The sequence below is a fragment of the Dipodomys spectabilis genome, unplaced genomic scaffold (assembly GCF_019054845.1).
Source record: "Dipodomys spectabilis isolate Male_0828 unplaced genomic scaffold, ASM1905484v1 ptg000431l, whole genome shotgun sequence".
NCBI lineage: Eukaryota > Metazoa > Chordata > Mammalia > Rodentia > Heteromyidae > Dipodomys > Dipodomys spectabilis.
Window position 1 is genome coordinate 52,501 of NW_024871108.1, and position 21,585 is coordinate 74,085.

At 44.2% G+C, this 21,585-nt stretch overlaps 1 protein-coding gene across 1 annotated transcript in view; it reads right to left on the bottom strand.

Annotated features, from left to right (window-relative positions):
- Nucleotides 1-21,585, bottom strand: part of LOC122097749 (phosphatidylinositol 4-phosphate 3-kinase C2 domain-containing subunit gamma-like) — a gene marked incomplete at its 3' end in the record, with an annotated part of 81,246 nt that overhangs the window by 51,560 nt on the left and 8,101 nt on the right. The window contains 8 exon segments of the mRNA XM_042668316.1: nt 1,210-1,341; nt 2,158-2,280; nt 3,925-4,120; nt 6,915-6,948; nt 9,097-9,228; nt 13,881-13,944; nt 15,291-15,361; nt 19,657-19,759. Of these exon segments, the coding sequence (XP_042524250.1) occupies nt 1,210-1,341; nt 2,158-2,280; nt 3,925-4,120; nt 6,915-6,948; nt 9,097-9,228; nt 13,881-13,944; nt 15,291-15,361; nt 19,657-19,759 (855 nt within the window).

Genomic DNA, 21,585 nt, shown 5'->3' on the forward strand with positions numbered 1-21,585 from the left:
TCTTGAACTCAGGGCCTGGGCACTGTCCCTGAGATTCTTTCTCTCAAGACTAGCGCTCTACCACTCGAGCCACAGCGCCACTTTCAGTTTTCTGGTGGTTCCTTGGAGACCAGCGTCTCACGGACTCTCCTGCCTGAGCTGGCTTTGAACTGTGATCCTCAGATCTCAGCCTCCTGAGGAGCTGGGATGACAGTTATACCAAATGTTGTTTTTAAGAAATAGGACAGAGACCATCTTTTGAACAATCACAGCGTAGCTACGTAGTTCTTAGTTTTTGAAGGCCTGAATTTTTACCATTCGATCGTACAGCAAGTCTTGCTGTGCGAAAAATACGTTCAGGTGAGTCTTCTGGAAAATTTTCTACCTTGTGATAAACAGTCAATAATCTACTTCATCAAACATTCTACGTATTATCGATACTCAGCACTCAGAATGAGACCAACAGTCCATTTGGCAGTGGCTAAGGGAGTTCTGTTGCTCACATTTGCTTGAGTTTTCTAAATAAAGTTATCTTCAAGTTGACAAATTTTTTTTTCTCCTGGCAATGAAATGTTGATGACTCAGTTACATGGCATAATTTTGCTTTAGTCAGATTTTTATGACCTATATTATATATACAAATATGTAGTTTCTTTATGTATTTATTATGATAGATAGCATATAAAATAGAACATATTATATATATTTAAAATATATATTATATAAAATATATTTCATATTATATAAAATATACTACATATTATATTTTAATATCTATGCTATATAAAATGTAAGATATAAATATATTATAGCTTGGTATATAAATATATTTAATACAATATGTTTATATGTAAACATAATATGCATTATATAATGAAATAAAGATCTATTCCTATGAATATATAATAAACATAATATATAATAGAGAAGAATAACATATTTGCAATATGAATCCAAATCATTTTGACTTAGCAATTCTGGCAAAACTGTTTGGATAAAGCAGAAAAAAAAGGAGACTTATCAGTCTATTTCCCTTTCATAGTGGAAGGGCCTTAATCATAAGTTTTGCTTCTAAAGCCGTTCCTCCCATTTTGCTTTTCACATTTGCCTCTGACAAAAACGATTGATAATGCGCTACCTTATTTAGGGCTAAAAGGTGTTCTCGATTTTATCATTATGACATATACCAAAAGGGTGTGTGTGTGTGTGTGGGGGGGGAATTCTACTCACCCTTTTGGAAACAATGGGAGACTGGTCCAGGCCAGTAAATGTCTACTGTCATGTTCGTGGACAGTCCCAAACAGTTTCACAGTGAGCATTGATTCCCTGGGAAGCGATTTTATTTCAAGAGGAAAAGTGATCCTAAATAAACCAAACCAAAACAGAACAAGATATCAAAGAACAAAGTACCACACCAATGGAGTTTCAGTATTAGTTCTATAAGGATGAGTTTATAATGCGTTGGGCCAAAGTTATTTATCTATCTGCGTGAAGTTATCTCCTTGAAATAGTTTCGGTAATTTGTCACTTTTATTGTTGTGAATGCGTGCATAATGGTGCATTTATTCATGTCATGCAGGGGATCATTTGTGTTTGTGTTCAGGCCATTAAGTGTGACACAACTGTAAATATTCTTGCCCATATTTTCTTAGCTTTGGTTGTGCAGGTCACGTGTGTCTGGGGTTTTGGCTCAAACGTTGGCTGGGTTGAATTTTTACTTAGAGACACTGGGAAAGTGTTCACGGCTCTGTGGCTCATGCCTGTAAGCCTAGCTACTTAAGAGGCTGACATCTTAAGGATTGCAGTTTGAAGAGATCCTAGGTGCTGGAACTCAGGGCCTGGGTGCCATTTCTGAGCCATGTTGTTCAAGGTTAGCCACAGTTCTACTTCTAGTTTTCTGGTGGTTCAGTGGAGATAAGAGTCTTATAGACTTTCCTGCCTGGGCTGGCTTTGAACTTTGATCCTCACATCTCAGCCTCCTGAGTAGCCAAATGGACTTTTAATCTCTTGAATTAACAATGATCTCTAAGTAGTAGGATATTTATCCTAGCATTAAACCAACTCAACAGGCAGCATTTATTATTATTTTTTAAACATAGCCTTTGCTTGAAACAAAGAAAAAAAGCTGACTTTTCTTTTTTAAGATAAATGATTTAGCCAAATGGAGATGACACTCACATTTCATTCCAGTTGACCAAGAAAAAGAATAATTTTCTAGCTGGAATAGTCCTGTAGTTTTGCACTTGGCATAGCTTCTTTCCAGCATACGTAAGCCAGCAGGAAAAAGAGAATGCATTATAGCTAAAGAGGAAGAGACACACACACACAGAGAGAGAAATTACATAAATTAAAAACCACCCTGATGCGATCAGCTTAGCATCTGAAAGGAAATAGCTTTGTCGGTGAGTCATCTGTTTTTTGGAGAGTCCAAAAAGCCCAATGAGGAAATGAAGTTGGCTTGCTGAAAAGTGTTTTCCAGATCTCTGGGACAAGCAATGTGGAGTTTTTGTGCCCAAGGCTGGGTGGCGCTCTACTACCTGAGCCACAGCGCCCCTTCTGGCTTTTGGGGTGGTTCATTGGAGATCAGAGTCTCAAAGACTTTCCTGTTTGGGTTTGGCTTTAAACCTCGATCCTCAGATCTCAGCCTCCTGAGTAGCTGGGATGACAGGCGTGGGTCACCGGTGCCCGGCTTGATTAATTGTTTTCATTGGCACATCTTAACTGCATAAAGTAATGTGTTCCATGGTGACATTTTCCCACTTTGGTGGGATTGTTACCCTGTTATTCCCTCCTCTCCCTCCCATCTTTTTGTTTTGTTTTGTGTTTGCTAAATAGTCCCCTTCTGACTTCTAATGGCTTTTATCATTTTTCTCAGACTCTCACAGATCACAGAAAACACATCCTAGGAGCCTAAGTGTAGATCACTTGCTCAACTTCAGAAAGACCAGAGTGAGTTCTTTCCTATTTTAAAATTCTTTCCATTTCTCCCTACATGCATTTCTTCCTTCTCTCTGTCTGTCTCTGTCTCAGCCTTCTGTCTCTCTGTCTCTGTCTCTCTTTGTTTCTGTCTCTATTTCTTTCTCTGTTTCTGTTTTTGTCCACCTCTGCTTTTCTGTTTCAGTCTCTCTCTACGTCTATCTCTTTCTGTGTCTTTCTGTCTGTTTCTCTATGTCTCTTATCTCTTTCTCTGTCTCTCTGCTTCTGTTTCTAGCTTTCTTTTATGTCTGTCTCTCTCTGTTTCTGCCTGTATCTGTTTCTCTGTCTCTTGCCTCTGTCTCTGTCTCTGTATCTCTGTTCCTTTCTCTCTCTTTCTGTCTCTCTTGTCTCTCTCTGTGTCTCTGATCTCTATCCATCTCTCTGTGTCTCTGTTCCTTTCTCTCTCTTTCTATCTCTGTCTCTTGTCTCTCTCCCCCACCCTCCATCGACATTAGTCAGACTTGGTTATAAGAAAACGAACAAACAACAACAACAACAAAAACCAATTTAGAATAGACACTAGATCTCCCGGCATTTTCTACTTCCATAAGGACATGTTGACAAGAACAACTACTTTACCCTTGGAAAATGGAAGAGGAGGGAGAGGAAATACCCTTTGGGAAGCAGGCATATTAGTAACCAATGATTTTTAAGAACAAGGGCAATCCTATGTCAACGATCTTCCAGAATTATACAAAAATCCAAGCCTTGGCAAAAAGAAGAACAATCTAGGCTCTAATTGGAAGCTATGGAAAAATAAAACCTCATAATTGAAATTATTCTTATTGATGTCTATGTATATTAGATGATAGTCATATTGTTAGAACGTATTATTAGAGTATCATTATATATTATTATATGTTATATATTATTATCATATCATATATTATTATCATACCGTAATGATATAATGCATTATTATTATTATTGTCATCAGTATTATTTGTGAGCAAGCCCCTCAAGGCCCACCTGTGTACCCACGGCTGCGGGAAGTTGTAAACGGTGCACACAGTGAAGCTAAGGTGGGAATGGAGTCCGGGGTCGATGGGAGGAGAACTTCTAGGTGCAGACAGGAGCTGAAAATCTGTATAAAAGCTATTGCAGTAGACATCCAATAGCTGGTGGATGGCCCCGGAAAGTTCCACTGTTCTTTTCTTGATCAGGCCTAAAGGAGGGAAAGAGAGATGGATCAGGACATTGATGAAGGGTCCCATCGACTGGAAGCCATCAAGGCCAGCATTCCCATTTCTCAGGCGACCGTTTAAACAGAATGTAATGAAAATGACCCCTACGCGAGACAGGAGCCAATCTCCCATCTGAACACAGCCTGGCTTCATCGTCAGCAGGCTGTGATCTCTCACAGCGAGAACAGAGTTTGGGGGCACACGTCGGAAGTTCGTTTCCTGTTATCATTATTATCCATGAGGCACACTGATCCTCTGTCACTTGAGAGCATTTTCCATGGGTTTATGCTTATTGTTAGCCAAGGAGGACACGATTCTACCTCGTCTGGGTGTATGTCAAACAGGGTGGAAGTCCTCAGAAGAGCTAACTTACAGTCTAACCAAATGGATTACCAGGAGGCTGGACCTTGAGGTATTAGGTGGAGAGGGGTGGAGGGGAAGAGGGTGGATGGGTGGAGAGAGGAAGGGAGGGAGGAGGCAGGCCTTGTATTTCATGTTCACGTGTGAACTTGGAGCCAGGTGAACTGAGGGAGGGGTGGGTGGGGAGAGACGGGGAGGAGAGGGGAAGGGGCGATGGGCATCAAGTTGCTTTAGGCATAGTAGCATGGTACGCGCAAACGCCTTTGTACAGCTCAAGATAACAACAACAGAAATTAAAATTTCAGGCACTTTGTGAATTCATGCCTACCTTTAATTACTGATTGACTTGAGGATGAGCCAGGGTGAACTGGGTTAACATTTTTGTCCCCTCTAATCAAGTTACAAAGGAAGAATTGGTGGGCTGGGCAGGTGGCTTCGTGGTAGAGCGCTCACCTTGCATGCACGAAGCCCTGGGTTTGATTCCTTAGTACCCACATACACAGAAAAAGCCAGAAATGGAGCTGTGGCTTATGTGGTAGAGTGTTAGCTTTGAGCAAAAGAAGCTCACGGACAGCGCCCAGGCCCTGAGTTCAAGCCCCCCAGGACTGGGAAAAGAAAAAAAAAAGAATTGGTTGATCTTTAACACTCATCACATACATTTTGAACATATATATATATATATATATATATATATACACACACACATATATATACATATTATACATAATCATATATACCAAATATTATAATATACTATATTATTATACACTACATATAATATATAACTATAGTATATATTTTTCATTCTTCTAAGTGTAATCTACAAGGATGATTTGTACCGAAATGTGTATATATGTCTAATATATATATATATATATATATATATATATATATATACACATATGTGTGTGTGTATATATATATATATATATATATCAATATAAAGGAAAAAATGGACTTACAGCTACAGGTAATGGGGGAGAAGTTGACAGGACATCTCACCATATCACTAGACATAATTTTTTGGGGGTCAGTCCTGGGGCTTGAACTCAGGGCCTGGGCACTGTCCCTGAGCTGCTTTTCACTCAAGGCTGGTGCTCTACCACTTGAGTCACAGCTCCACTTCCTGGTGGTTCCTTGGAGATAAGAGTCTCACAGATTTTCCTGCCCAGGCTGGCTTTGAACCTCCATCCTCAGATCTCAGCCTCCTGAGTAGCTGGGATGACAGGCGTGAGCCCCGGGTGCCCGGCTAGAAATGATTGTTCACAGATTTGCTGAGATAAGATTCTAGCATGTGCACAATCCATACCCTTGGCAGAGTTACTCATTGAAATACATGCAACATTCTTAAATATTGCTGTAGAAACTTAAGTTGCCTTCAGGCAACTTAAGAAGAAAACTGTAGGAGGAAGATTTTCTCTGTCCGGGGTCTGTACCATTCTAGCTTCTACATGGAGTTCCTACCCACGTCCTGTCCCTCTATCCTAATTAAACCAGCTCTATCCTAATTAAACCCTTTTTAAATTTTTAGTTTTGCTGCGTACAACATGCCTCATTATTCACTTAGCTCTGCATAAATGTGGACCAAATCTCTGATAGGCAAATTTTACTTATGTGCTTCATTCTTCAATGGCACCCCTTTTGTTGGAATGGCTTGGGGGGGATGGAGATATAGAGAAGCAGAAAACGCTCTAATTAAATGTCTCTGAGCAATCAACAGTAGCAATTAGCGAAGCGGAAGATGAAAGCGAAGTAAAAATAGCAGTGGCAAGAGCCCTCGACACTCACCAACCAATGGGGAATTTCCTCAGCAGAAGGAAAAATTCCTAGAAACATCTTCGTCTCCAATCTCCAAGTGGTCCCAGTGGTACCCAGAACCAGGAAGGCAGGATGCATATGCATACGTGTATGTATTTATGCACACATGCATAGATGCATAAATGTGCAGATACACACATGCACAAATAGGCATACATGCATATGCAGATGTTCATTTGCATATATGCATCTAAGATACATCATGAATTTGAATCAAGCTCTCTCTCCCTCTCTCTCTCTCTCTTTTATGCCAGTACTGGGGATCCAACTCAGGGCCTCTAGCTCCTGGCTCAGGATAGTGTTTTATTATTTGAGCTCTGTCTCCAGTCTGGCATTTTCCTGTTTCCTTGGAGATAAGAGTTTCTTGCATTTGTCTATTTTGGGCTCTGAACCTCCAGCCTCCGATCTTAAGTCTCTTCAGTGGTGTAGATTACAGGTGTAAGTCACCAGAGCTGTAGGAGATTATTGTATTTTTTTAATATTATTATTATTATAGCCACTGGTTCCTGGCTATTTTTTAAATATTTAAAAATATTTATTTCTAAATATTTGAATACAACCATGCATTGATTTATTTCTATTTATTTATTTTTTTACCTTTTCCTGACGTCTCCGAATCTGGCTGAACATTCTAAAAGAGGAGTTTATTAAAAAAAAAAAAAAAAAAGGAAAGAAACGTTACTCAGACCACAAGATAACACCATAACCAAATCAGTAATATCCAAAGCTAAATAAAACAAGCTTTCCCCAGCAAAGGAGGAAGTTGGGGATGCGTCCGTCAGGTATCAACATCAATGAATTTCTATTAGATTTGTGAATCCTTTCTCCCTTCGGGTCATCTGAGTGTCACAACAGCCGTTCACCTCCAGATCCGTGGGCAAGAGCCGTCACCTCTGGAAGATGACCGACATGTTCCCTGGCTTTACTAGAATTCAGCTCAGCCGGGACTACAGACATGAGTGACAGAGCCGGGCCTGCATCCAAGAGTGTCTCTCTGTGGGGCCTGGGGGTTCTCCCCCACACACAGAGCGGGGAAGGAGGGCTCATTCGTGAATCGAGAGCTGCTCCTTGAGTCCCTGGAATCTGAATGTGAAGGATAGAAAATGGTTTCCAGGGCTCAGAACAGCAGCCTAGAGTAGAAGAGTCTCTGCATGAATGACCCAGCTCTTCATCTGGCCCAAATCAGCACGTGATACATACCTGATAGATACCTTCCAGGGCTAACTAGGAAGAGCCTTGGAGAGTTGACCCCCACAAAAAATACAGCTGAAGGAAGGGAGGGTTTCTCAATTTTCAGTTTCCTGGCAGAACACCTCTAGGTTTTGTGGGGTTTTTTTTGGTTTTGTTTTGGTACCGGTCCTGGGTCTTGAACTCACGGCCTGGGCGCTGTCCCTGAGCTCTTTCACTCCAAGCTGGCGCTCTACTACTTGAGCCACAGCTCCACTTCTGGTTTTCTGGTGGTTCATGGGAGATCAGAGTCTCATGGACTTTCCGGCCCAGGCTGGCTTTGAACCGTGATCCTCAGATCTCAGCCTCCTGAGTCGCTGGGATGACAGGCGGGAGCCACTGGCGCCCGGTTGAATTTTAGCACTGTAACTGGGTAACAGAATGAATATTGGAAGATCACCTGCCTGGCAACTGGGTGAGGAATGAGTACAAATAAAACAGAATTAAAGAGTGGGATTCAAAAGAGTCTATCACAAAGCAATGATGGCAGGGGCCCGTTAGCCATGGTTTGGTGACTGCAGCTTTCCATATCTACCAACATCAAATGGAAAATTCCAGAAAGAACCGATACACAGAGCTGCTTCATTCTGTAGGTAATCCGGAGATTTTCACAGTCTCATCTTTCCCAACCCATTGCTTTGTTGTGAGTCACATAATTCCTTTGTCATCTGGTTTACCACAGAACGGGATTCTGTGGTAATTACATGCAACTATCCTCTGTTTTCTTTAATAATGGCCCCCAAATGTCAGAGAGCTGATACTGGTGCTTTTTATTGGGGTACACTGTTATAATTGTTCTGTTTTTATTAAACTTTATCATAGGTATGGTTGTGTAGCTGAAACTTGATATCTAAGCCGAGCGCTGGTGGCTCCCGCCTGTCAGCCTAACTACTCAGGAGGCTGAGATCTGAGGATCGTGGTTCGAAGCCAGCCCGGGCAGGAAAATCCGTGAGACTCTGATCTCCAATGAACCACCAGAAAATAGCAGAAGTGGAGCCGTGGCTCAACTGGTAGAGCGCCAGCCTGGAGTGAAAGAGCTTAGGGACAGCACCTAGGTCTTGAGTTCAAACCTCATGACAGACAAAACAAAACAAGAAACGTGTTATCTTGGGTCATATTCATACCTCCCAAAGATGAACGAGATTACTGTATTGTTATTAGCACTATTAATTATTATCACTTACGGTATCTTTTTGCCTTAATATCTTATCAAACCAACAAGAATATATTCTTTTAAGCTGATTCTTAAGATTTCTCTTAGGCAATAACCACTCCTTCTAGTCTTTTCTTTTCTTTACTTTTTGTTTTTTTAATGCTAGTACTGAGACTCAGGGTCCCGGTGTTATCCCTTAGCTTTTTGGTGATGGCTCATGTCAGACATTGGCATAATGATTGAGCTATGCTGTGCGCACACACACACACACACACACACACACACACACACACACACACACACACACACACACACAGAGCTAGCGCTCATCCCCCCAGTTAATACATTGAGCTCAGCTGTAACCTGACGGCGGCAGCTGGCAGTGTGAACACATTTCACCTCTGCTGTTCTCTGGACAGCAACGCCGACGAGCCCCAGGTTGTTGATTGCCTCTGTGATCTGTCTGGTCTCGATGCACCCCAGAACCCCACAGATGTCCCTCACTTCTTCGGTCAGGCCCTTCACACAGTGCTGTAGATGACAAACGCACACGTGGCCACTCATTAAGACGAAGACCGCGTTCAGTTACCTCCCAGCGACTTCTCTTTTCCACCGAGAGGGAACAGGATAGAAACATGGGGCTGAACCCCAATTTGCAGCGGTAGGACCAACGCCACACCAGTGTGCAAACCGAGCGACACATCTGTAACATCAGAATCTGCCGTTATGGATTATATTGATTTATTTAACCCGCTCAATGCGATCATCGTCTATTAGTAATGCATCATATTGATGAGAGGGAGGGAGAGGAGGAGGACAGAGAGGAGGAAGAATGGAAAGAAGGAAGGAGAAAGAGACAAAGATGGACTTACAGCACAGAAATGCTGTGAAGTGCTATCGTAGAGTGTAATACTGCTAACAACAACAACAATAATAATAACAGTAATCTGTTTTTTTCTTTGGGAGATATGAATACGACCCAATGGGTACTGAAACCTTCCGTGCCAATATAGATATCACTTTTTTTGTTTTGTTTTGTTGTTCATGAGTTTTGAACCCAGGGCGCTGGGCGCTGTCCCTGAGCTCTTTCATTCAAGGCTAGCGCTCTACCACGTGAGCCACAGCGCCACTTCCAGTTTTCTGGTGGTTTATTGGAGATCAGTCTCACAAACTTTCCTGCCCTGTCTGTCTTTGAACTATGATTCTCAGCTCTCAGCCTCCTGAGTATCTGGTGGCTCACCTCTGTCATCCCAGCTACTCAGGAGGCTGAGATCTGAGGATCAAGGTTCAATGCTAGCCAGGGCAGTGAAGTCCATGAGACTCTTATGTCTAAGGAACCAGCAGAAAGCTCCAAAAGCAGGAATTCATTGTATTCTAGAAAGTACTAGCTGTTGGTAGAGGTAAGAGGATGAGCAGAACCCTGGAAAAATAAAAATCTGGGTGGACAGATGGTGTCTACAAAGATGGCTTGCACCTAATGATAAAGGGGAAACTGAGGCTCCTTCTTATTCCGAGTCTTCCTATGAGGGAAAAGGAAAACGTGAACCTGAAAAACTAACCCCTACCTCTTCTTTCCTATTTGTCATTGCGGAGTATGATTTTTATATTATCAGGAAACTGTATTTCATGTGAAAAATCTTGCAGGTGCAAAATATTTGGATATAAATGCATATTTACAAACACACTTTTATATACAAATCTATGCATGGGATAAAGAATACGTTATACACGGGGCTGGGCAGGTGGCTCAGTGGTAGAGCGCTTGCCTTGCATGCCTGAGGCCCTGGGTTCGAGTCCTCAGCACCACATAGCAGAAAAAAAAGCCAGAAGTGGCGCTGTGGCTCAAGCGGTAGAGCGCTAGCCTTGAGCTGAAGAGCTGAGGGACAGCGCCCAGGCCCAGAGTTCAGGCCCATAACCGGACCCCCCCCCCCCAAAAAGGAAAAAGAGTACATTACACATGGATGCATACCTTATATAGATGTAGTACATCAGCTAACATCCTATCAGTCTGTACATTTTATTATTAATATATAGCTCATCTAGGCCACAATTACATTAATAAGTATATGTACCAACTATTATAATGATATATTATTAATATTAATGTGTAATATGTAATATACAATTTCATATTATATAATTATGCTATTATGTAATCAATCTATCCTCTATCATCTACCTACCTTTATCATCTTTCTTTATTATCCATCTATTTTTTTTGGGTCTGGTTGTGGGGCTTGAACTCTGGGCCTGGGCGCTGTCCCTCAGCTCTTCAGCTCAAGACTAGTGCTCTACCACTTGAGCCACAGCACCACTTCTGGCTTTCTTTCTTTTTTCTTATGTGGTGCTGAGGAATCGAACCCAGGGCCTCAGGCATGCAAGGCAAGCGCTCTACCACTGAGCCACCTTCCCAGCCCCTATCCATCTATTTTTATAATCTATCATCTGTCTATCTAGCTTCTCTTCCCTATCAATCTATCATCTAGCTCTATCATCTAGCTATAGTTATCATCTGTCTATCCTATATCTGTCTATCATCTATCTACCTGTTCATCTGTCTGTCTGTCTGCCTGCCTGCCTGCCTACCTGTCTGTCTGTTTATCTATCTTTCTGTCTGCCTATCTATCTATTATCTGTCTGTCTATTGTCTGTCTGCCTACTTACCTGTCTGTCTAGCTGTCTTTCTTTCTGCCTATGTATCTACCCATCCATCTAACTATCTGTCTGTCTGTCTTTTATCTGTCTATCCATCTATCTTCTATTTACCTATCTATCTACCTATTCATCTACCTATTCATCTATCTATCTATCTATCTGTCTGTCTGTCTGTCTACCCATCTATCAATTATCTATCTGACTGACTGTCTATCTGTCTATTACCTTGCAGAAGTTAGAAGTGTGGGCTACCTACTCCAGCTTTGCCATCAGAATATTTAGAGGGTGTTTTTTGCATTGTGCAGATGTCCCAATGAGACTAGCCTGAACTTTTCCTCGGTCTGACTCTGTGAGTTAAGAACACAAAGCAGCCCCTGACCACAGCTGAGCTCTTGCTGCCAGCTGCGGGATCGCCGGCTGGAAGGGGCGGTGTGTGGACAGCGTCTGCGCTAGGCTCACCTGCAAAGGGCTCTGGGATCCAGGGAAGACGGCGGGGGAGCTGTGGTCCTCTGCCTCCGCCTGGAAAACAACAGAACAAAAGCAGAGGAGGAGAGGGAACAGAAGAAATCCACGCAGGACTCTCAGCCAGCCATGTGCATGCTACAGACGCGCCACAAGTCACCATCCTTCAGACTGCATGAAGACAGCAGTGTGCATGCTACAGACATGCCACAATTCACCATCTTCCTCTGACTGCTTCTCCTCAGTCACGCAGAGGAGCGCTGACCACATTTCAGTAGCGAATGTGGAGACAGATTTGAGGGCCAAAATAGGATTTTAGAGCTGGGAGCTGGGGAGCTGGGAGCTCACCCCTGTCACCCCAGCTACCCAGGAGGCTGAGATCTGAAGATTGTATTTCAAAGCCAGCCCGGGCAGGAAAGTCCATGAGAGTCTGAGCTCCAGTGAATCACCAGAAAACTGGAAGTGGCGCTGTGGCTCAAGTGGTAGAGCACCAGCCTTGAGCAAAAGCAGCTCAGGGGCAGCACCCAGGCCCTGAGTTCAAGATCCATGATGGAAGGAAGGAAGGAAGGAAGAAAGGAAGGAAGGAAGGAAGGAAGGAAGGAAGGAAGGAAGGAAGGAAGGAAGGAAGGAAGGGACTGTTCTTTAGAGTTTGTTGTATTAATGAAGAGAGAGGGAAGAAAATCTTCCATGAGGTAGCTCTATAAATCAGCCATTTTACCCATCAGCCCAAATATCCAAGTGAACGAGAGCTCAAACCATGTAGAAATAATCATTCTAAGGGGGAAAAATACCTGGCAGCTTCCCTGTAATATCCAGCTAATATTCTTGATATGTCTTTGGTTTTCAGACCAGGGATAATCATCCAGGTTCAGGGAAGGGGGTCAAAACTCGAGTCTTCAAGCCATGATTGTTTCTGTACATCGATGGAAGGCAACTGGATGTATTTAACTTGTCGCACAAGTAGAAGGTGAAAACTTATATGATCCTTTTTTAGCATGTCCCACATGTTTTATATATATATATATATATGTGCTCATACATATTTATTCTTGATGTTTCTTAGTTTGGTTTTTTTCTTTCAATCTTGGTTGGAAGTCCATCACTTTGGCTCTCCTTCGCCCAGGAAACTGCACACACAGCAGCTCATTGACAAGTTAATTTCACCCCAAGGAGGACCACGGCTGGCTGGTGATCACGCACAGCGATTTCTCTGCTGTCGGGGCCAATGATGAAGCCATAGAAGAACCATTCCCCCTCCCCACCCCCACACTCCCAGTGGCTAACGGTTTCGTTCCCAAACGCATGCAGTGGAATTTTCTGGAGACTCAGAGAAGAGCAGGTGCAGATTCTCAAGAATGTGTGTGTGTGTGAGAGACAGAGAGAGGGAGAAAGTGGGAGACAGAGATAGAGAAGGTGGGAGAAATAGAGGCGGAAGGAGAGGGAGAAGAGATGGAGAGAGAAAACGGGAACAAGAGGAGAGAGAAAGAGAGAGAGGAAAGAGAGAGAGAAAGTAGGGAGGGAGGAGTCTATATAAATATTACAAAATATATTCTATCATAACATATATACCAAAGTATCAACACGTAAACACATATATAAAGATGACATTTTATACATAAATATATGAAGACACTTAACGTGTATATTTACAGATATCTGTTGATACAGGAGTCTAGAGTTCCATGAGCAGATAAAATGTATATCCTACACGCAAATAAAAATGTGTCAATAATAGATCTGCGTGAAATAGATGCAAATATATATATATATAGAAGTGAATGAAGTGCGTGTCTATTTTACCGTCTAGAGGAGCGGCATGTTGAAGGAAGATGGAGAGTTCTAGCGAAGCAGAACTTGCACAGAAGCACAGTCAAGACACAGGCGTGGAGAAATTAGCAACAGAGTGGCTTTTTTTTTTTTTTTTAATACTCTGGCCCTGAGGGTGGAGAGGCGGCGTGGGAAGCAGAGGCAAAGGCAAAGCCGTGTGCGGGAAAGCCAGGCGTTTTAATTAGGAGCTACTTAGCGCCCCCATGTCAGCAGGATGGCCGCAGCGACCAGGCTGATACCTGGGTGTGCAGCAGGCGATCCACCTGGACGTGGAATCTTCTGAGAGCCGTGCAGAGATGCTGTCTGAAAAGACAAGAGGATTGGTCAGAAGGAGCAGGGGTCTCGATACTGACCTTGAATACCCGGAGGGGTCGCAGCTGCGTTCACCCTTCTCCGTTTGTGCGATCCTAATCATTTTCCAGGGAGTCCCAGAAGGAATTTCAAGGAAGAGAGAGAGGAAGAGAGAGGGAGAGGGAGGGAGGAAGGGAGAGAGAGAGAGAGAGAGACAGAGAGAGGGAGAGTGTATGGACTTCAGTCCTACAGAGCTCAGCCACACACGCACAGCCCAAAGTTCACAAGGAGAAAAGCCCTGGCAAAAGGAGAGACCATTCCCACCAGGGAGAGACTGTTCCAGAAGGCGTGAGGAGTTCTTCAAATGCAGCCAGTGCAGCGAAGAGCCGCGGGGAGGAGAATGATCGCAGAGGGAAGCGTCCAGGAGAAAGCACTAGGCCGGGCCGGGCTGCGGCTCAGGGAAAGGGCTTGTGTGGCAGGTGCATCCTCCTGGGTGCCATCCCCAGGACCGGAAAAGGAAAAAGAAAGAGAAAGGAAAAGAAAAAGACAAGACACACACACTTATAACAGACATATAACTTATATGTCTTTTATTATATACAAACTATATAAAACTAGATATGAAATTAAACTGTCTATAAAACTGTATATAACTACATATAGGTATATAACTATAATATATAACTGTATATCGCATATAACTATATATAATAACTATATATACTATATAACTAAATGTAACTGTATAACTATATATAACATAATTCTATATAACTATATGTAACTATATATAAGTATATAACTCTATATAACTATATGTACCTGTATAACTATATATAAAATATAACTACATATAATAACTATATATAACTGTATAACTATATATAACATATAACTCTATATAACTATAATAACTATATGTAACTATATATAACTCTATAACTCGATATAACTATATGTAACTATATAACTATATATAAAAATATAACTATATATAATAACTATATATAACTATATAACTATATGTAAATGTATAACTATACATAACATATATAACTATATATAACTGTATAACTATATATAACATAACTATATATAGCTATCTATAATAGATAACTAACCATATATATTTATATTATATATAATTACTATATATTATATATAATTATCTATTATACCTATTATATATGTGTATATGTGTGTGTGTGTGTGTGTGTGTGTGTGTAAGTGCAGTGGCTTCTCTGGACCCCGGGGAAGTTGGGATTCTTGCAGCCGGTGCCCCACCGCTATGAGCTGGGCTTTGAAAATTCACTCCCAGAAGGCGGACTTGGAATAGAATGAAATGTAAAATGCCACACCTGGACACGGTCCCGCTGGGCGAATGTTCTAGAAGCTGGCTGGCGTGGAAACGGTGGTGGTCATCCTCGGGCTGTGGACGGAACGGGATGGTGAGCGCCCCAGAACAGGGTGTGGGTCCCTAGGACTGCGATCCCCCTGTTCTCCACAGGACTGCGATCCCCCTGTTCCCCACAGGACTGCGATCCCCCTGTTCCCCACAGGACTGCGATCCCCCTGTTCACCACAGGACTGCGATCCCCCTGTTCACCACAGGACTACGATCCCCCTGTTCACCACAGGACTGCGATCCCCCTGTTCACCACAGGACTGCGATCCCCCTGTTCACCACAGGACTGCGATCCCCCTGTTCACCACAGGACTGCGATCCCCCTGTTCCCCACAGGACTGTGATCCCCCTGTTCACCACAGGACTGTGATCCCCCTGTTCACCACAGGACGGCGATCCCCCTGTTCACCACAGGACTGCGATCCCCCTGTTCACCACAGGACGGCGATCCCCCTGTTCACCACAGGACTGCGATCCCCCTGTTCACCACAGGACGGCGATCCCCCTGTTCACCACAGGACTGCAATCCCCCTGTTCACTGCACTGTGGACAGTGATCCGCCTGTTCACTGTCTCATCCACCGCCCCAGACACATGAGAGTCCTTAGAGAAAGTGAGGACTGAGCCCAGGGCCACTGGCAAAGCTGCTTCTCCTCCTCCCTCCTTCCTCTTCTTCCTTCCTCCCTCCTCCTCCCCCTCCTTTGCACTTAGGCCAGTTCGGCACTAAGCCTTGGTACTTCTCCACTTGGGCCAGTGGGCACATGGGGGATTTCCCCATCCCCGGCCGCGTGTCCCATGGGAGGGCCCAGCCTCGTGTGTCCCCATGGGACAGCTGGCCTTTGGCGGAGGTCATACCGTGCTGAGTGACCAGGGTCGCACAGCTTACATCCCAGGAGCGATCAGCTCAGCGCTCATGTTCCTCTCAGTGTTTACCTGAAAGTAACAGTCCTGTAGGTCACCACCCCATCGTCTCTGTCTGTCTGTCTGTCTGTCTGCCTGTATGTCTGTCTTTCTGTCTCTGTGTCTGTCTCTCTGTCTCTGTCTATCTGTCTCTGTCTCTCTGTCTCTGTTTCTGTCTGTCTATCTGTCTCTGTCTCTCTGTCTGTCTCTGTCTCTCTTTGTCTCTGTCTCTGTGTCTCTGTCTCTCTGTCTCTGTTTCTGTCTCTCTGTCTCTGTCTCTCTGTCTGTCTGTCTCTGTTTCTGTCTCTCTCTGTCTCTCTGTCTCTGTCTGTCTCTGTCTCTCTTTGTCTCTGTGTCTGTATCTCTGTCTCTGTGTCTCTCTGTCTCTGTGTCTCTCACACACAATGTTGATCAATTACCTTAGAGCTCATGTCGCAAACCTTTGCAGGGCGCATGGAAATGTAGGCACATCTCCCGCTCACTGGAAGGCCCCCGTCTGAGCTCTGGGGCTTCTCCCCACCTCCAAACTCCCCTCCTCCCCTGGACCCCCATGATTACTACCCTGGGAATGAATGCAGCGTTCCTCCCCAGAATCATGTCTTCACCCCAACCCCACGTCTCCCACAGAATCGCCACGAGTGGGCGGAACAGACACGTGAAGTCCCGAGACACAGAACACAGGTGCAACCTCAGGCCTTTGTTTCTTTATATTCATTCATCTGCTTGCTTCGTTATCTGTCAGTCCTGGGGCTTGAACTTGAGACCCAGGCGCTGTCCCTGAGCTCTTTCACTCAAGGCTGGTGCTCTACCCCTTGAGCCAAAGCACCACTTCTGGGTTTTTTGGTGGTTCGTTGGAGATCAGAGTCTCACAGACTTTCCTGCCTGGACTGGCCTTGAACCGCGATCCTCTAGATCTCAGCCTCCTGAGTAGCTGGGATGACAGGCGTGAGCCACACCAGCGTTGGAATTCCATGGACAGGAGCCTGAAACCTTGGTGATTTGGGAATTACCAAATTGTGCGACGCACAAATCAGGCTAACATCCTTCCTCCTCCCCGCCGCATTCCGTCTGCCAGGAAATGCAATGATTCCAGCTTGTATTTATGGGGGTTTCTTTTTTCGGTCACAGTGAAAGCGATCCGAAGGATCTCACACATACCCACGCCGAAGGTATTCATTGCACACTTGATAATCTTGTTATTTATTTACTATTTCCTGCAGATTTCCACCCCCTCCCACCCCACCCCGGGGCCTAGACGCCATCAAGCATGGCAAAGGCAGAGACATCCATGCAAGTGATATTTCTAAACAACTCTCTCTTGGTCTCATTCTCATTTCCCTGTCATTGTATCGTCAACCCGTTTTCTTTTAAATGATGAAGCACCTTAGATTAGGTTAAAAACACAAACCATCTATCCCACACTAGAAGTCTGTTATCAGAGAGAGAGAACACATATAATATTATATATATATATATATATATATATATATAGTCACACACACATATATATAATATGTATATATATATATTCACACACACACACACACACACACACACATATATATTGCTTAAAGCAGATAACTGGAGGATATTGCAGATAAAAAAAACCAGAACTTCCAGAATATCAAAAGCTCACCCCATTCTGTGTAATTTAGGGCTCCAGGGTATCCTGGGGGGTCTCACACCAGGGAAATAAAATCTGCCCAGAACACAGATGCTTCACTAGGCAGCTTGACCTCCTGCGGTGTGACCATGTGAACGAAGACCTATGACCTATGACCAGGTCAGGTCTGTGGACGCAGCCCAGGGCCCCGTGGGTTTTCCCCTCGCGTGAACCTCTCGGTGGATTTGTTCCTGCAAAGCCCCCCGGCCTCCGTCAGGCCCGGGCCGTTGTGTTTCCTGATCATGCCACGGCTGTGGGGCTGGGCACGCACGGCGTGTTATTACCCAGCCTGGGCCGGGCAGAGGCACACGCGTGTGCATGCGCGGGCCTCGGGCCTCACCCAGCTCTGCTGGTCCTGAGCGACCAGGTTTGAGATCAGCGGGAATGCGCGCTCCTCTTGTGCTAGCTACAGCCGCCTTCTGATTCCCCCTCCTCCTCCCCCTCCCCTCCTCCTTTTATTCCTCCTTCTCCTCCTTCTTTCCTCCTCCTCCTCTTCTCTTCCTCCTCTTCTTTCTTTCCTCCTCTTCCTCTTCTCCTCCTCCTCCTCCTTTTCTTCCTTCTCCTTCTTTGCTCCTCCTCCTTCTCCTCTTCCTCTTCTCCTTCCTCTTCCTCCTTCTCCTCCTTTTCCTTCCTCCTCTCCTTCCTCCTCCTCTTCTTCCTCCCCCCCTCTCCTCCTTCCCCCTTCTCCTCTTCCTTCCTCCTCCTTCCCCCTCCTCCTCCTTTCTCTCCTCCTCCTCCTCCTTTTTCTTCTTCCTCCCCCTCCTCTGACAGCACTGTGCTTTGAATTCAGGGCCTTCATGCTCACTCAGCTTTCTTGCCCAGTTGGAGCTCTACCCCTTGAGTTATGCCTCCAGCCTGGTTTTTTGCTAGCCGGTTTGGCGACCACAGCCTAATGGATTTGTCTTCCGGTGATGGCTCTGAACCCCGATCCTCCTGATCTCAGCTTCCCGAGTCCCCACCGTGCCCGGCCTGGAGCCTGCCTTCCTTCTGCAGCCTTCCATGGTGGAGGAAAAGAGAGGGAGCAGGGGCCGATAAAGCTCTTCCTGCAAGGGCATGGACTTCATCTACAAGTCCTGGCCTGCCTGCTCTCATCTGAAGACAACTAAGCCCAGCGACCCTCCCAGACAAGCACCCAGACAAGCACCAGGTGCCACCGGTCAGGGACCAAGCCTTGGGCACGCGCATGCACACACACACACACACACACACACACACACACACACACGTTGGGCAAGGCAGTTAGAGCAAGCATCCCATCCATGTTCAGGACTCAGGTCTGAGTGTGCCCACTGAGCATTATTCATTCCAAACCCGCAGAGGACTGAGCATCATTCAGTCATTCCAAACTCACAGAGGACTGAGCATCATTCATTCCAAACCCTCAGAGGACTGAGCATCATTCATTCCAAACCTGCAGAGGACTGAGCATCATTCATTCATTCCAAACCTGCAGAGGACTGAGCATCATTCATTCATTCCAAACCTGCAGAGGGCTGAGCATCATTCATTCCAAACCCACAGAGGACTGAGCATCATTCATTCCAAGCCCACAGAGGACTGAGCATCATTCATTCCAAACCCGCAGAGGACTGAGAATCATTCATTCCAAACCCGCAGAGGCCTGAGCATCATTCATTCATTCCAAACTTGCAGAGGACTGAGCATCATTCATTCCAAACCCGCAGAGGATCTCGTGGAGACAGAAGTACTTCTCCCGAGGTGTTGTTCCCTGGAAACCAACCCGAAGGAAGTCCCACCTGTCGAGCGAACTTCCCCAGCGCGGCCCCACGTCTCTGCAGGTGAAGTTGAATCACCGATTTCTCTTTCTGAAACACTTGGTGGCTCCCGAGGCGGTGATCGCTGAAAAAGAACAAAAAGGTAAGAAATTAACACAGTCATACACTTCTTTTTTTGGTAAATGTTGGTTGTGGGGCTTGAACTCAGGGCCTGGGCGCTGTCCCTCAGCTCTTCAGCTCAAGGCTGGTGCTCTACCACTTGAGCCACAGCACCGCTTCTGGTTTTCTGGTGGTTCCTTGGAGATTAGAGTCTCACGGACTTTCCTATCCCGGGCTGGCCTTGAACCATGATCCTCAGATCTCAGCCTCCTGAGTAGCTGGGATGACAGGCGTGAGCCACTGGCGCCCGGCTTCCAACTTAAGTTATTTAAAACAACAGCAACGCTGCTGTGTTTTATTGATGCGTTTTGTTTCAAAGATCTCAGTTAACTACACATGAAGTTCCAGGAGAGGAAAATAACAAAGCTTCCTGTGAGAAACTCGGGGTTCTCACGGTGATAGTTGAGGGGAACAGTTGGGCCTACCTATCTTCAGAAACGCCAGACAGATGCAGCGTCGTTTGGTTGGTGTTTACCAAGTGCTCTGCCACTTGAGCCATGCCTCCCGTCCAGATTTTTGCCAGTTATGTCAGAGACATCTCCCAGACCTTTCTGTCCAGGTTGGCTTTAAACTGCCATCCTCTAGATCTTAGCTTCTTGGATGGCTAGGATGACAGGTGGGAGCCATAAGGCCCAGCTCATTAAAAAATATATCAGGTCTAAGACCTCAGCTGTGAATGGAGTTAAGTCTCTGTGAGACAAACAAAACTTCTGTGTTCTTCTTCTTACCGAGATCCCTGCACGTTCACGATGTATCCCCCCAATAAATATTTCAACCCCGCCGGGGTGGTGTGTGGCTCTGTGAATTCTTGGGCACACCTGTCTTGGCAAATGAGCACTCCTAAGTTCAGGCCTGGTACACCACGGTGCGTGTGGTGTTTAAAAATAGTTCCACGGAAAGAGGTTTACAGAAAGAGACTGATAACCTCAGGCCTGGAAAAAGGTGGGAAAAAAAAAGATAGGCAAATTCTTGCGCTTTGTTTTATGGGTTCTTCTATGCAATGTGCACCATAAATATTTATTCCGTCTCTGTTCACCAACTGATGGTGATGAGCTGGATTCTTTCATCATGAGAGTGAAGGCATTTTCTTGTGTTATGAGATTTGGTGGTTTAAAGATTCCAGTGGCCAGGCAAGTAATGGTCGCAGGGGAATATTGTGAAATATTAATACCTTAGACAGGAAAAGAACACTGTATTGCAGCTTACTGCTCTACACCTTTTAAGCGTGCTTCTTTTATTTTCAAAGAAAAAAAGAATTCAGCGATGATGCGGACTTTTAAAATGTGAATGGGTTATGCATCTTCACGCAAGTAGAACAAAATCTAAGTAGATCCGTCTTTGTGTTGTTAGCAGTCATTATTGGTATGGTGCGGGGGGGGGGGAGGGGGGCTTTCTGAGCAGTTAAGGGACAAGTGTGCATTTGTACAAGCACCTTTTTGGCACTTCCACTTTAAAAGTAGACAATATTATCTCCATCAGATCCTGAATGTCAGTACTAAGTTGGAATTTCCACCAAGAACACAGTCCTAGATATATATAAATTATAAATAACACATTTATATTATATAATATAATTATATTATATATAATTGTATGCAATATGTAATCTATAAAAATACATAAAATACATATAGATGTATATAAATGTATTACATAAAACATTTATTTTATATAAAATATTTATTATATATAAATATACAATATATGACATAATATTTATATATTATATCTTTATGTAATATATAATATATTATTATATATAAGATATAAGATATAATATTTATATATTAT